Raw genomic sequence first — 17,742 nt, forward strand, 5'->3', positions numbered from 1 at the left:
ATTCCCTTAAAGCAAAAAACAGAAACAGAAAACAAAGCTATTCAAATTGTTTAAGAATTTATAAGCTGTTCCCCTGCAAGAAAAACTAAAGCTAATAAATGAACTCATAATTTTTTCTCCTAGAATTGCTCACTATTATTTCTTCACTGTATGAGTGGGTTACAGAATTCAATTTAATCATCATTTATTGGACATGTACAGGATGCTTGGGAGTTATGAATTTGAATGAGAAATAATCTCTCCCTAAAGCAAACTACTTGTTTTATAAAGAGATGGCTTTAACTTTTTAGATCCTAAGTAAGAGTCAACATAACCATATTATATCCAGTATGTTTTTTACCTTTGAGGAAAAACACATTTAGGGAAAAGTCCATTAGCTTGTGAGGAAGAGAATTTTTTTTTAATTTCTGCTGCTTGAATCATCATGTCTCAAATGTCTGCATTTATTAATATTTTCTTCCAAAGTCTATTTGTCAGGAAGAAAAGGTGAGGGGGGCAGGCGGAGTGTATGTGTGTATGTGTGTCCTTAGATTTGACAATTACTGAAGAGAGTACACCTAAAGGCAAAAAGTTGGATTGTAACTAGTAAGTTACAATGCCTTCCTAAATCAATTTTCGACTGGGTATCTGGCTCTCAGCTTGATTTACCACTGGCTTTTTGAAAATGAAAATGTTAGACTAAACAGGAGCTGAGACTAATGCCTCAGTCTGCCAAAGACCTTGGACTTCCAGAGCCAAGCAAAAGGCAGTAAACAACGCCTTTTTGGGAAAATAACTGCATGCGGTGAAGAAACCAAAATGCATTTGTTTAATTGATAAATCCCAAATGAACAACAATATCTATCACAGTTTATATCATTTGTGCCAATAGAATTTACAAATAACTTAGCCTGGGGTCTCTTATAGTAAATATAATGAATCCAATAGTGTTTATAATTACGGTAGGAAGTGCAGACTGGTAGTATGCTCTGATGTGAGTAAACAGGCAGATCTTGGTAAACTCCCTGGGTCTGCTGTTAACTTTGGATAAATTACTTAACCTCCCTGAAAGAAGTTTCTCTGTAAAATAGAGAAAATAAAGCTTATCTCCTGGAGTGATTATGAGTATTAATTGATTAACAAATGAAGCACTCCTGCAGTTCAGTTCAGTTCAGTCTCTCAGTCGTGTCCGACTCTTTGCAACCCCAAGAACCGCAGCATGCCAGGCCTCCTTGTCCGTCACCAGCTCCCGGAGTCCACCCAAACCCATGTCCATTGAGTTGATGATGCCATCCAACCATTTCATCCTTTGTCGTCTCAATCTCCTCCTGCCCTCAATCTTTCCCAGCATCAGGGTCTTTTCCAATGAGTCAACTCTTCACATTAGGTGGCCAAAGTATTGGAGTTTCAGCTTCAACATCAGTCCTTCCAATGAATACCCAGGACTGATTTCCTTTAGGATGAACTGGTTGGATCTCCTTGCAGTCCAAGGGACTCTCAAGAGACTTCTACAACACAGTTCAAAAGCATCATTTCTCCTGCAGTACCTAACACATAGTAAGTGTTCACCAAGGATTAGTTTTCTTCCTTCTTTACTAAAATTCGTGAAGGACCACCTGCAGTTCCAGCTCACCTCGAATTTCAAAGATAAAGAAGTACCTTAGTTTGCTATTGCCACTGTAATGAATGATCACAAACTTAATAGCTTAAAATAGTACAAGTTTATTATCTTATAGCTTTGGAGGTCAAAAGTCTGAAATAGGTTTCACTAGGCCACAATCAAGATGCCTGCAAGATGTCTTTCTGGAGGCTGTAGGGGAGGATCTGTTATCTCCTTGCCTTTTTGAGCTTTTAAATGCTGTCTGGTCTACTTGGTTCATGGAGACCTCCTTTCCTCCATCTTCACAGACAGCAGCATAGCATCTTCATCCCTCTCTCTCTCCTCCTCCTCTCCATCATCACAATTCCTTCTCTGATCCCAACTCTTCACTGCTTCTTACCCTTATAAGGACCCTGGTAATTACATTGAGCTCACCTGCATAATCCAGCCTAATCTTCCTACTTGAAAATCATCTTAATCACCCCGTAAAGTATTTTTTGCCATGTAAGGTGACGTGACAGTCACTGGGAATTGGGACATGAACATCTTTGGGAGAGCCATTATTCTGCTTACCCCAACTATTATAGCACTAAAGTTTTGTTCATTTAATAGTTACTCTGGTACTTTTGACATTAAATTCAAGATATTGAGTGTAAAAGATAAATGTCAAGGGAGTTAATACATTTCTCCTGAGTTTAGATTTTAAATTCTTTTGCTTTTAGCACTTTTGTCAAAAATTCTCCTTCACATAACGCAAGGTCTGTTTCCGTGGTTATTAAATCTAACAAAAGATAAAAGATTGAATTGAATGGGGTCATATGGAAACTCTGCAAATGCAGAAAACTTCCTGGTATTATATGAACATATTTTTTAAAGTTACAACATACAAAATGAGAAAAAATATAAAAGGATAAACAGATAGATAGATAGATAGATAGATATAGGATTCAATCAGTGGTTCTCAAAGGAAGCAATTTTGTCCCCTAGGGGACATTTGGCAATGTCTGGAGACATTTTTGATGGTCACAACTTGAAAGGTGCCACAGATATCCAATGGGGAGGGGCCAAGGATGCTGCTAAAATCTTATAATGCCCAGAATGGAGTTACCCAGCCCTAAATGTGAATAGTACAGAGGTCAAAAATCCTGAATTAGATAGATCTTTGTAACTTATCACTTAAAATATTGTTTGGTACAGAATAAATCTTTAATGAATGTCATAGTTCAGTTCAGTTCAGTTGCCCAGTTATGTCTGACTCTTTGTGATCCCATGGACTGCAGCATGGCAGGCCTCCCTGTCCATCAACAAATCCCTGAGTTTACCCAAACTCATGTCCACTGAGTTGGTGACACCATCCCATCTCATCCTTTGTCATCCTCTTCTCCTCCAGCCTGCAATCTTTCCCAGCATCAGGGTCTTTTCAGATGAATCGGTTCTTTGCATCAGGTAGCCAAAGTATTGGAGTTTCAGCTTCAGCATCAGTCCTTCCAATGAATATTCAGGACTGGTTTCCTTTAGGATGGACTGGTTGGATCTCCTTGCAGTCCAAGGAACTCTCAAGAGCCTTCTTCAACACCACAGTTCAAAAGCATCAATTCTTCAGCATTCAGCTTTCTTTATAGTCCAACTCTCACATCTATACATGACTACTGGGAAAAACCATAGCTTTGACTAGATGGACCTTTGTTGACAAAGTAATGTCTCTGCTTTGTAATATGCTGTCTTGGTTAGTCATAACTATTTTTCTTCCAAATACCAAGCGTCTTTTAATTTCATGACTGCAGTCACCATCTACAGTGATTTTGGAGCCCAAAAAAGTAAAGTCTGTCACTGTTTCCACTGTTTCCCCATCTATTTGCCATGAAGTGATAGGACCAGATGCCATGGTCTTAGTTTTCTGAATGTTGAGTTTAAGCCAACTTTTTCACCGTCCTCTTTCATTTTCATCAAGAGGCTCTTTAGTTCTTCTTTGCTTTCTGCCATAAGAGTGGTGTCATCTGCATATCTGAAGTTACTGATATTTCTCCCAGCAAGCTTGATTCCAGCTTGTGCTTCATCCAGTCCAGCGTTTCTCATGATGTACTCTGCATATAAGTTAAATAAGCAGGGTGACAGTATACAGCCTTGACATACTCCTTTCCTGATTTGGAACCAGTCTGTTGTTCCATGTCCAGTTCTAACTGTTGCTTCCTGACCTGCGTACAGATTTCTCAAGAGGCAGGTCAGGTGGTCTGGTATTCCCATCTCTTTCAGAATTTTCCACAGTTTGTTGTGATCTACACAGTCCAAGGCTTTGGCATAGTCAATAAAGCAGAAGTAGATGGTTTTCTGGAACTCTCTTGCATTTTTGATGATCCAGTGGATGTTGGCAATTTGACCTCTGGTTCCTCGACCTTTTCTAAATTCATGGTTCACACACTTTAGAAGCCTGGCTTGGAGAATTTTGAGCATTACTTTGCTAATGTGTGAGATGAGTGCAATTGTGCGGTAGTTTGAGCATTCTTTGGCATTGCCTTTCTTTGAGATTGAATTGAAAAGTGACATTTTCCAGTCCTGTGGCCACTGCTGAGTTTTCCAAATTTGCTGGCATATTGAGTTCAGCACTTCCACAGCATCATCTTTTAGGATTTTTAATAGCTCAACTGGAATTCCATTCATAGAATTGAATGTAAATATCCAGAGAAAATATTTATGTTGTAGGTAACAGACTAGACTATGGTGTCAAACTACCCTGACTCAAATCCTTCTCCTGTTGGTTGTATGATGCTGAGGAGCCACTGAACTCTTACCTTACCTCAGTTTCCTCATCAGTTGAGGTGATAGGAAGATGGTCGTAATGAGTAATAAATTATATAATCTATGTAACAAGTTACAGCACATTACTTGGCCCATAGTATGGGCTTCATAAATGTTTGCTATTATTATTTTCCCAAATCCTAGATAGACCCTTACCAAATGATTAGTCAGATAAGAGAAAACTTAAAGATAAAATATTTTCCACTGTTATAAAAGTCAATCAAATTACTTATATAGAAGAATAGAATTTTTTCTGGTCATGATAAGAGGCAACATGGTATAATAGAAAAAGAATATGGGATATGGAGGCAACCTGATCCTAGGTTTTGTCAGAGGAAGAGAGATTTCTAGATTCTTTTAGAACCCACTTAACAGATCAAGAGATAAGCCTGCGGACTTCCTTGGTGGTCCAGTGGTTAAGAGTCTGCCTTGCAATGCAGAGGACATGGGTTCAACCCCTGGTTGGAGAACTAAGATCCCACCTGCCTCCAAGCAACTAAGCCCATACTCTACAAGTAGAGTGTCCCTGCGCTGCAAAGAAAGATCCCATGTGATGCAACTAAGAACTGATAGAGCCAAATAAATAAATATTTCTTGAAAAAGTGAGAGTAGCTAGGCCAGTTTAATAGAACTTGTGAATCCCATTTATAAATGCAATTACCAAAAATTATCAGTGCCAGACTCTGGGCTACAGGCCATCTGTCATTCTTCCTCCTCAGTTATCATCTCAGTTCTTATTGTGGAAACTGACACTTCCTCCCACCAAAACCTAAGTCATGGGGTATTCTTGAAACCTGATCAGTCAATCCTAAAGAATCTCAATCCTGGATATTCATTGAAAGGACTGATGCTGAAGTCGAAGCTTCAGTACTTTGACCACCTGATATGAAGAGCTGACTCATTGGAAAAGACCCTGATTGGAAAAGATTGAGGGCAGGTGGAGAAGGGGGTGACAGAGGATGAGATGGTTGGATAGCATAACCCACTTAATGAACATGAGTTTGAGCAAGCTTCAGGAGATAGTGAAAGACAGGGAAGGCTGGTATGCTGCAGTCCATGGGGTCACAAAGAGTTGGACAAAACTCAGCAAGTGAACAACAATAAATTCTTGAAACTGAGGGAGGGATTTCACATTCCTGGCTACTAAACACCTGAAAACTCGCCCCTGTGTGTATCAGAGGTCATTTCTACTTCCCTGAGACAGTGTCTCTCAAGTCCAATAAAGAAGGTATAGGAAGGAGTGGCAAGTTTGTGTGTAAAGGTGAAAAGAGAGTGGGTTTTTGCCTGTTTCCCTTTGAGACAATCATGTGGTGGGGGAGAAGCTCCTTTTATCTCCTGGGCTTCTCCAGGGAAAGAAAAGGGTAGATGATCTCATTGATGGTACCTACCAAGGACAAAGTAATCCTACACCTAAGGTCACATTTGCCAAAGGCAATGGACAAGTGACAGTCAGACATTAGGGGGTATGCGATGCCAATGAGGCAAGCAGGGTGGGTGCAATCACCTCAGACCCTGAAGAGCAGATCTGTGATTTCACTGGGGAAAACCATAGATGCCCCTGAGGAAAATGATGGATGAGAGCTATTGTCTAGGAACCAATGGATCAGAGGCAGTACAGAACTGCCCTCAGTTCCAAAAGCCCCAATTTTCCCACTGATTTGAGCCATGTGGATCTCTCCTCTTCATACACTCAGACATCATCTTGGACTGAATCAGGAGCAAAGGGAGAAAGCAGAAGCCAGAAAGACTAGGATTTATTTAAAAGAGTTATCTAAAGAGACTGTATTATTGAATCAGGAGACTTTATTGGATTGCACTAAATTATTGACTGAATATTCAATCCAATATCGAGTTCCTAGTACTCAATGGGATTAGAGCTCGAGGGATAAGCTACTTAAAAAAAGAAAGAATAAGAAAGTTGCATCTTCCCTTGCACATCTGAGTGCAGTGTGAGAAAATATGTGACCCTGCACCTCAAGGGAAGGGCACTTCTATTTCATTGGACTTTACTGTTTTTATTACTCCAGGCACATACTCAAGGCCTCCTCTGATTTTCTCCCACACGGAGGCTTGAAACCATGCCACGTGCTCATGCTGGTTGCCAAGTCATTTTTCTCCCCTCAGTGATTCAGCCTTCTCCAAGAAGTCTTTCTAAACCATCAAAGAGCTAACATATGCCCTGACATCACCATGTTCAATTCACAAGTTCCCTCTGTGTTGCTCCGTATGTTTCCCTTACCTTGCAGTTGTTCAGCTGCTAAGTCACATTCGACTCTTTGCCACCCCATGGACTGCAGCATGCCAGGCTTTCCTGTCCTTCATGATGTCCCGGAGTTTGCTCAAACTCATATCCACTGAGTCGGTGATTATTTCTAACTAATACTTATTAACAACACTAAAGTGTCTAATTTCTGCTTTTATTCACTTTCTTTTATATAGCAGTCAGTATTTCCAAGCCTAATTTGAAAATGTATATATAGAAGGTAGATAATAGATGTTTTTTATCCAGTGCCTTATGTAGCTCTTCAGGCCAGTAAGTGTTTTAAAATGGTCATGGTTGACAGTTAAATTATATTTTAGTAGAACAGTGTTTCTGTGAAATGGAGCATTTTCCATTCATTTTGCATCAGCTTCAGCAACAGGATGATACTCGAAATATGGTTGCATAAAATCTTGAAGCTTCTTCACCCTTAAGAGATGACTTCTGTCTCGGCTCTTACAATGTTTGAGGTACTCAAGGGACTACCTTTTCAACAAATCCAATACAGGTTTGTTTTATTATTGAGGTTTAATTGGTTATTAAATAAAATATTTTATATCTAAGGTGATATAAACAAATCTGCTATTTTCAACAAATCCCGTACAGGTTGGTTTTATTATTGAAGTTTAACTGGTTATTAAATAAAATATTTTATATCTAAGGTGGTAATTTGAATTCTCTCTCGGATTGCTTAGATTAGATAATGTTCTTAGTGTTTGGTTGTTGTTGTTGTTTATTACTAATTATGTCCAACTCTTCTTATGACCCCATGGACTGTAGCTCACCACACTCCTCTGTCCATGGGATTCTCCAGGCAAGAATACTGAAGTAGGTTGCCATTTCCTTCTCAAGGGGATCTTCCTGACCCAGGGATCTCCTGCATTGGCTGGCAGATTCTTTACCACTGAGCCATCTGGGAAACCCTAGTTGCTAATTTATCTGGCAACTTCAGGAACATATATTCTTGATACATAGAATTATCCTAAAATCAAGTGAGAAAGCAGGTGGAAAACACTAAGATTTATTGATTATCTTCTGTGTTTCATTGATTATTGATATTTTATCCAATTGTATCTGTATAAATTCCATTCTTTCTTTCTTTGTAATCATTCATTGTTGAAGATCTACAGTGTGCCAATAGGTCAGGTGCTAAGAACACAGAAGTGAACCAGACTGGTTTGGTGTCTTTTTGCATGAAATTTGCAATCTAGTTGTTTGCTGACTAAAACATGGAAATAGCTGTGAAATTCTCAAAAAAAAAACAAAAAAAATCAAGAATGTGCTGACGGCTAACTAGGGAAGAAACTGGGAGACTCTAGGAGGAGAATATAACTTAGACTAGCCACTTAGGGAAGACTTCCCTGTGGAGATCAAGATTACAAAGACCTGATGTATGAATTGTTTAAGTTCATCTAATTGCAGAAAGGAAAAAGAGATGCACAAGATGTGTGGGAGAGCCTCAGTGCAATAGACCGAGGAGAAATGGTCGTGACTTGGACCAGGGTAGCACAGTAGGAATGGAGACAAAGTAGGTGGTGAGTCCCCCAGAGGAGGAAATGGGACCCCACCCCAGTATTCCTGCCTGGGAAACCCCGTGGACAGAGGAGCCTGGCGAGTTACGGTCCACAGTGGTCACAAAAGTCAGACAACTTAGCGACTAAACCACCACCACAGGTGGTGAGTCAAGATACAGGCAAGAGGTAGGATTGCCAGGACTTGGGGCTTCCCTGGTGGCTCAGAGGTTAAAGCGTCTGCCTCCAATGCGGGAGACCCGGGTTCGATCCATGGGTTGGGAAGATCCCCTGGAGAAGGAAATGGTAACCCACTCCAGTGTTCTTGCCTGGAGAATCCAATGGACGGAGGAGCCTGGTAGGCTACAGTTCACGGGGTCGCAGTGTCGGACATGACTAAGGGACTTCACTTTCACTTTCAGAGGTCTAATAAATGTGGAGACAGAGACAGAAGGGAAGATTTAGGGTGACTCTGGTGGTCCTGATGATTTTGGTGTAAATGCGAAGTATTCAACAGGTGGATTTTGAAGGTGAAAAGGCTTGTGTCTGAATTATGACTTTCCTACTGATCAACTAAATTAATTAGATTATTGTAGTAGTCATGCTGTTCATCTTTAAGACAAAACTCAAAATAACTAACTTTGCCAGGTAGTCCTCCTCTCCTTGTCCCTTAAATGTGGATATTCCTTAGGTCCTTGTCTTCCCTCATTTCACATACTCTCTCTAAAAGAGATTATCCATCTATTTTCATAGATTCAACTACTATCTATATGCCATTAATGTCCAAATCTCTATATAACCCCAGAGCAGGCATTTTCTTGAGATCCAGAGTTACAGATACAGCTAATTCCCAGGCAAGTATCTTGGACAACTTACACTCAGTACTTCCCAACTGACTTCATCACCTCTCCAAAACCATTCTTTATTTATTTTTAAGTTTTGTCTTAAAGATGAACAGCATGACTACTACAGTAATCTGATTAATTTAGTTCATCAGTAGGAAAGTCAGAATTCAGACACAAGCCTTTTCACCTTCAAAATCCACCTGTTGAATACTTCATATTTATGATGTAAGAGGGCAGGAGGAAAAGGGGGCAACAGTGGATAAGATGGTTGAATAGCATCACTGACTCAACGGACATGAGTTTGAGCAAACTCCGGGAGATAGTGATGGATAGGGAAGCCTGGTGTGCTGCAGTTCATGGGGTCACAAAAGAGCTGGACACGACTTAGCAACTGAACAACTAAATGATGTAAGAATAATTTATTAAAGCATATCTCTGAGCTAGGCCTTCTGTTAACCATTTTACATATATTGTTTTTATTAATTTTCAGAGCAACCTACCTGTAATCTAAGTATCAGTATTATTCTTATGTGGATGAGAAAAAGACTTGGAGAAATTAACTAAATTCCCCAAAGTTATACAGCTACTACATACCATGACTTTATACCCATGCTTTCCTTTGGCAAGATCTTGCTTGCTTTTAACATTAGTACTAGTGCTCAAACTTGAGCGCTCATCAGAATTACCGAAGGGCTTCTTGAAACACAGACTGCTGAGCAACACCCTTTGAGTTTCTGATTCTGGTGGCAGATGAGGTCTGAGATCTCGCATGGCTAACTAGTTCCAGCAGCCCACCACAATAATACTGGGCAGCCAAAAAGTTCATTCAGAACATCTTATAGAAAAACCCAAATGAAATTTTAGCCACCCAATATTCTGCCATCAGCATTTTAACTTGTAAAAGAATCATCAGATTATAAATTAGTTAACTCATACTAACCACTAACATCCTAATACCGCATTATTAAAATATGTTGATGATATAAAATTTTATTAAAAGATTTTTTACCTATCTAATCCTATGGTCTCTAAAATAGAATCCATTCCTAATCCCTGTCATGGACTTCGAGAAATTACTTCCAGACATAAACTCTATCTAACAAGCTCTTCACAATTTTTACAACATTAAGTGTATTTATTAGCATTATGTATATGTGCATTATGTCAAGATATGTATGTGTATACATATACATATTGAATTCAGTTAAGCTTCAATTTGTCCTAACTTGATTTGTAAATTTGTTTTCCCAATTTAAAATATTATTCAGTCTGTTTAGCACAAAGGTGGTCTCCCCGCTGCAAATCCAGTTTCTACACTTCAGTCCCAATCAGACATCTTTTAACCATGGCTGTTCTCTAATTCTTGTATATCTCAGATTAGCACTCATTCCATCTCTTAAAGGGTCGCATTACTTTCTATGAGCGTATTAGTCATAACCCAATTTTTTATTTTAGCAAAAAAAAAAAAATCACACAATTCCTTCCCCTGTTAAGGTATTTTCAGATGTGTCATGTAGGTATGCTTCTGTTTAAACTATTCTTTCTTGTCTCAGTGATGCTTAGAAAATTCAGTTTAGTTACGGACTTAGACAAGTGACTCAGTGACACATAGGTAATGGGAGGGAGGGAGCAGCATTAACTAGCTCCATAAACCACTAAAAATCTGTACAATTAGTGTCACACCTTTGAATTAGAGTCAAAATCAAGTTGGAAGTAGTGCATATAGCAGGTAAAAAGATACTGGCACTGCTTTGGTGATGCCTGCCATGGGGTCACATCGGTAACACCAAATTCCTGTATTTACTTATTAAGGTACTACACTTAAAAAAATGACAGAGCTTCATTGGTGGTCCAGTGGTTAAGAATCCATCTGCCAATGCAGGGACACCAGTTCGATCCCTGGTCCAGGAAGATTCCTCATGCTGCGAGGCAATGAAGCCCCCTTGCCACAACTACTGAAGTCTGAACACCTAGGGCCCGTGCTCCACAAGAGAAGCCACTGCAATGAGAAGCCTGCTTGAAGGTAGCCCCCACTCACCGCAACTAGAAAACTAGCAGTGAAGACCCAGGGCAAACAAAAAGTTAAATAAATAAATAAAATTTTTTTAAACTTTATTATTTTTAAAAATAATGATGATGATAAATCAACAGAAAAACAAGCAAAGACCAAGAGCTCCTCCTGAAACAAAATGCTCCAGGTACAGTAGCAAAAAGTCTTGAGAGCCCCAGATGAAATGTGACTTTCTGAGGAAAGTGGATAATTTTTACTTGATGGTGAATCGTTAAAAGTGAACCAGATGATTAAACTTAATGGAACAGCCACATTAAACTGAAATTAGTAAAAAACATGCCTCAGGCAGCCTACAACCTTTTATTTGTTGTTGTTTAACTTCTGCCTTTTACAGTGGCCATGATGAATGACATCACAAAAGAAAAAAATCCAATTAAATTCTAAGAGCTCAATAAACCCCTAATGTCTGCTTGTCACCACCACTTTCACTTGCACTGATGTCTTATGTTTCCTCTTCTCCCCAAGAAGAGAAAAAAAGAACTGGCCCCAGGGGCGTTCAACAGAAGCGGAGCTGAGTAGAGAAAGAGCACACTAAAGCTTCCGGAAGTTTCTATTCTGTGCACTTCATCAGATGCAGACAGTGTGCTGGAAGGAGGGAGAAGTTAAATTGTTTTATTATCATATGATGCCTTTGTGATGAGGTGCATTTTCCCACTAGTTTTCAAATATTGATGAATCAGAAGTGGAATCTGCCGAGCAATCCCTGTTAACTCTTAGTTGGCATCTCCGCTGCCCTTTTATAGTATCCTGGTGTTTGTTCTATAAGTCATCAAAATGGTGCCTCCTGACAGCTAAAAATAAGTTTCTGATTACTTTTACCTGAATAAATCTTGTGACCAGATATGGTATTCACCTACTAAGTGTGCAGCGATTACATATTGAAAGTGATGAAAGAACCAGTCGAGGGGAGTCTATAATCTAGCGGAATGCAGAATATAATAAATCACATGGAAAGATAACAGTTGCCACTTGGTAGAAGAATACTGGCTTTTGATAACAGATTTTACCTGAGCGATACCGTATGTTTGTTAAATGGGGTTTTCAAAGTCCTCAGAAAAAGTTGTCAAAGTCAAAATAAAAGCAAAAACCTGTTTATTATTAACTAAGAGCTAATAATAGTAACAGTGTCTTAAATTTGGAAGACACTTTATAAAACACATGTTTTTATCCCATGTTTATGTAGGAATTAACATAGTAGTTGTATATCGTCTCTAAATAGTGCTTCATGACAGCCTTGTCCTGTAGCTCCATTAACTTCATTTTCTGATAAGGATCCTGGTGCTGGGAGGTTAATCGACTCTTGTATGATCTCACATTTGGTGAGTGAGAGGATGACCAAGAGCCATGCATGGTTCTCCTGGTGTGGTGCTCCCTGCACTGTGCCAGGCTGCTGACCATGGCTGCCCCAGAGCCAGAGCCAATGGGCAATGACATTGGTTTCATTACTCATGAGATAATGAAATAGCTTTTTAAGAGCTCTCTTCAGTCATTAGAATTTGACGATGGAGAGTTAAAACTTTCCCCAGTGGCTCTTTCTGTGTAATCAGGGTTTCAACGTTTTCTTAGCATATCACATTACACAAATCATGGTGTTCACTTGTTTTACATTTCTTATTGCGTTTGTCTCACTTCTAAGCAATTTCCTCCCCATTCGCATTTATCTTGCATTATTTCTGTCAAATTGCTTTCAGGGCTACAAATTGCATGAATAATATTCTCTTCCTCAAACTTTGCTGTTAACTAGCAGTAGCTGTGTGGTGTTGGACACAGTTTATCTCTCAAAATGAGGTGGTTGCACAGAATAATCTATAAGTCTCTTCTTGCACTCAAAGTCTAATCTGACTCTCACACGATCTGTGTGATTTGGGAAACTCTATGTACTCTAGAGCCTCAGTTTCTTGACTCTGCAATGATGCATTAAATTAGCTCATGTTTCCCAAAATGAGTTTCTTGGAAATCTGTTTTGGGGAACATCAGTATGGATCACACCCAAAAAGGATTCATAAGCAAAGAAAGCTCAGGAAAGCCAGGTCAAATAATGTTTAGTACAGTTTGGGACTGTAGGTACTTATAGCCTTTCTTAAGTTAATGGGCAGTGGGAGATTCTAAGAAAGAGGCAGAATATGAAGTATTTCCCAAAATTATTGGGCCACAGAACCTTTTTTTCTCAGCATTTTGTATAAATGATTTTCCATGGGACATACTTATTTAAAGTCTGGGTTATATGTTTTTAAGTCCCCCTTTTGCCCTGAGATTCTATTTTCAAATATGTTTGTAGAAGTTACTCTGAATATTCCATGCAGTGTTAATCAAGAGAACACAGAGTTGGTTTGCTTGTTGCTGTTGTTGCCATTACTATTGTAACATAGCTGGTGCTCCACTTAGAGGGAGTTGAAATAAAGTAGAGATTGTTACCAAACAGAATTTGGGTCTGCTCAACTGCTGAACAGGAAAGCCAGTCTACTGACTCCAGGTTGTAATGAAGGAAAGTACAGCATATATTGTAGGCACCAAGCAAGGAGAATGGGTAGTTCATGCTCAAAAGACCCAGACTCCCTGATAGCTTTTAGGAAAGGGTTTTTAAAGGCAACATTTGGCATGAGAATTGCTGCTTATGGACCTTCTTCTGACTGGTTGATGGTAAGGTAACAGGATAATGTTTCAGGAATCATAATCATAAACCTGGTTTCAAACAATCTGGGCTCTACATGCTTGTGGTAGCTTGTAAATCACCATCCTCCACCTTATGGGGGGCTTAGTTTCTGCAGAACTCAAAATATTTGTCAGATTGTTATGTATATCTCTTAGGACTGTGTATAACTATCTTATACACAGAGTGATAAGACTATCTTATCACTGAATGATTTTCTTTTCCTTTGTTTGTGCATTCCCTCACTTCCCTAATTAGTAACTGCTTGAGTCTGTTCTTTGGAACTCAGACAAGACCCAGGAGACTAAAGCCTTTTTCTACAAACAAGAAAGAACAAACACAGAAGGGCTTTTATACCCAGGAGGACCTCACAGGGTCCTCAGAGGTTTCAGCAGCCTTCCTGTGAACGCTAACCTTTCTGTATGTATACTTACAGCTGAGGTCTGAAAAAAGTTCTTGATAAAAAGCACTTTTTGAAAAAATTTGTGATTAGCCTTAGATTATCAGAAGACCTGTAAAATACTGCCCAAAGTCTTGCTGAGGTGGGAAAAAGGGAACTAAAGAAATAGCAGGGAAGTCAATACAGTGGAAATGAAATTCAGAATAAGTAACATGGGCTACATTTTCAAGTTAAAATCATCCTCTTCACTTTAGTTGTGTCTTTTTGTTCATTAGCTCAACCCTTTACCCAGACCCATGTCACTGGCTGTTTATCTTATCAGAGCTTCTGCTTGATTGCCTTCAGGGGCAGAGAACCCACTACTTCATAAGGCAGATTATTCAGTTTTAGGCTGACTCTAATTTTTAGAAGGTCCTTTCCCACATTAAACTAAAATATACTGAAGTGTCCTTGGGCATTTTTCTATTGTTCTGGCCTGTAGTTTTGGATTCTTCAAAATGAAGATTACTAAAAGATTGTAAAAGATTACTTTACACGAGTTCCAGTTCTGGAATATTTCTGTGATTATAAGGAAACATGCTCATTAACAAATGGCATTTACTATTGAGGATTTCAATAAACAGTAAAAGAAAAAAAATCTGCAACCCTTAGAAAGACTTGAATGAAAGTTAACATTGCATTGCATCATAAAGACAAACAGTTTAGGATCACATGCTTGACTTTTACTTTCTTTAATTTTTTTTTTTCTACACTAGTTACATTCAGACCAGGATAGAGGAGATGGATCACTTAAATATATCCTTTCAGGAGATGGAGCAGGAGATCTCTTCATTATCAATGAAAACACAGGGGACATACAGGCCACAAAGAGGCTGGACAGGGAAGAAAAACCTGTTTACATACTTCGAGCTCAGGCTATAAACAGAAAAACAGGGAGACCCGTGGAGCCCGAGTCTGAATTCATCATCAAGATCCATGACATCAATGACAACGAACCAATATTCACCAAGGAGGTTTACACGGCCACTGTTCCCGAAATGTCTGATGTCGGTAAGTGAGATGTGATTCCATTGTTTCCTATAGTGGTACATCAACTGAATCAGGAATCCTATGAGTGAAGTTTGCTGAAGTGAATGAACTTGGCTGCTGCATCCTAGATGCACTGTGTTTCAAACAATCCATTTAGGTCCTTTTTGGAAGTGGACCAGTGTCTCCTGAGTTTAGTCTTATTATTTTTAAGAAAACAACATTTGCTCTACTGATTAGGGAATGAAAAGTGGCAGAGTGAGAAGGGCAGGGAGGAGAGATCATTTCATCTGTTTCCTCTCCCACTTTAAATGTCCACTTTATTTCTTTATAGTCCTCTCTATTTCTTTTAGCCCATAGTAGAATTGGGCATTAGGTAAGGATCTCCCCAGTGGAAAACAAAAGCCCTGAGTTTACAGTTCAGACTGAAGAGTAATTATATTTGAGAAAGAGACTCAAAGAAAACTTTTTTAAAAATCCATCAAAAATACGCAGATGATGTCTATGGGATATATTCTTTACTAAATGGTGAAAATTAAGACTTTAATGACATTAATATGGTTAGTTAGTACTCTGTGCAGAATTCTACTACCAATTTTAATGTGTGCATTTAGTTTACTTAGATTGGGAAAATGTGAATTTTTCTTAAATTAAGAAAAAAATCCTACTGACATCATTGTGAACCACATTAAAACACTTCAGGAGAGACAGTGACAAATTTTCAACTACTTGTGTAAAGGGTTATTTTAAGTTTCACTCAGTGTCAAGTTCAAAAGGGCTAGATTACATAATAAAAACATTTCCATCATTCTGTGAGTCAGATATCAGGGATATTTCAGTTCACAGTTCCAAGACTTGAACAATAGCTAATCTACAGAAATGATTATAAAACATCCAAATTTTTCTCATGAAGAAGTTGCTCATCTCATTGCTTTAAGTCACTTTATTTTGTTAGAAAAATCACAAATCATCACCAAAGTGGAGGATTAAAACTCTTTTAAACAGAAGATTTGTTAGGGAAAAAAATATTTTTCCTGTGTGGTAAAGGGCAAAAACAATTAATGAAAGACTGTCTGATCATCGGCACCATGCAGAACAGCTATAAAGGCAGATGTGAAAAATGTGAGTGTACAATCTAAGGGGCACATTGCTTCTGAAGCTGTTATAGAGTCAAATATGCTTTGTAAATATTTGGGGGGTACCTGGCAATAACAGGTCCTGAGGAAAAGAAGGCTTTTTCCAATTTGCACACAGGCACAGTTACGTTGATATTCATTATTATCGTAAATTAACATGTCATTATTGTAATACTAAAGGGATCCTAAAGAAATCACATAAAGGTAGTGGGACAGCAACAAGTGGTATAAATGGACTTTGGTGTCAAATAGACCGGAGTTTGAAACTATCACTACTAATAAGCCACTAAGTGGCCTTAGGTGAATAAACAACTTGATATCTCTGAGCCTCTAGTTTCATATCTATAAAAAAACATATAATAAACATCAACTCCTAAATCCCTATTATAAGAATGAAAGGAAAAAACAAGTGTACAACCCCAAGTACCACACCAGCAACTAATAGGCATTCAAAATATCCAGATAATCATATTCTAAAAGCAATCAAATTTTGCATTGATGTCAAGTAAGAACATAGGTGTTTGTTGACTTCTACTATTGATTCTCACTCTAAAATCTTATGCTTTTTGGGCTTCTCTGGTGGCTCAGTGGTAAAGAATCTGCCTGACAATGTAAGACACTCAAGTTCGATCCCTTACCCAGGAAGATCCCACATGCCAGAAAAAATAAATAAATAAATAAAATCTTATGCTTTCATTCTTCCCTCATTCCTTGCTAAATTACAAGGATGGATGCTCTATCTCATGCATCAACATGCTCCATCCAAGAGTATGCCACCCTAAGACAGTATAGTATATTAGTTCAATAAATAGAATTGGTTAGATATTATAAGAGCAAGGTGAAAATTCCAGTATTCCTTAACTGTGACTTCCCTACTCTGTTCATGGACAGGAGAATTCTATCAGTATGTTTACTCTGTCTTATATGAATACCAAAATTCATCCATAAAATGATCTTAATCAGAGGGTCTTACCCTTTTAGGAAGTCACAGACCCCTTTCAGAATCAGATAAAATCTATGACACTTCTCTACTGTGTCATATCCATTTAGGCATACACATAAAAATTTGCATGGAATTTCATGGGGATTAGGGGTACTTTGAATGGTATTATTAACTATGGTCTCTAAAATAAGAATGCCAATCTGAAACAACATAGCTTTCTTTGTACACTTAATTATAATCATCTTTGGGGATTATAAATTCCAGATGTGTAGTCTCCACTATTCCAATTAATTCTTTACTTAATCCAAAGCTACTTCTCTTAAGGTTCAAGACAAGGTCTTTCAACCTCTTAGAATTATCAGATAGATTTATCACCTAACAGAAAACCCAATTCAAATTACTTTAAACAATGAAAGTGTTTAGTGGTCACATTAAGTCTAAAAGCAAAGTGGACTTTGAACATAGTTTGATTTGGATTCTAGCTATTTCTCTGTAATTTTGTCCTATTCAGCTTTATCCTCAGAC

At 38.5% G+C, this 17,742-nt stretch overlaps 1 protein-coding gene across 2 annotated transcripts in view; it reads left to right on the forward strand.

Annotated features, from left to right (window-relative positions):
* The window catches only part of CDH6 (cadherin 6), a 140,282-nt gene that overhangs the window by 91,820 nt on the left and 30,720 nt on the right, over positions 1–17,742 (forward strand). For both annotated transcript variants that reach the window (XM_065905230.1, XM_065905231.1), the window contains exon 3: positions 14,868–15,162. In XM_065905230.1, coding sequence (XP_065761302.1) covers positions 14,868–15,162 — 295 coding nt within the window. The remainder of the gene's footprint in view (positions 1–14,867; positions 15,163–17,742) is intronic.

The sequence above is a fragment of the Muntiacus reevesi genome, chromosome 14 (genome assembly GCF_963930625.1).
Source record: "Muntiacus reevesi chromosome 14, mMunRee1.1, whole genome shotgun sequence".
Lineage (NCBI taxonomy): Eukaryota > Metazoa > Chordata > Mammalia > Artiodactyla > Cervidae > Muntiacus > Muntiacus reevesi.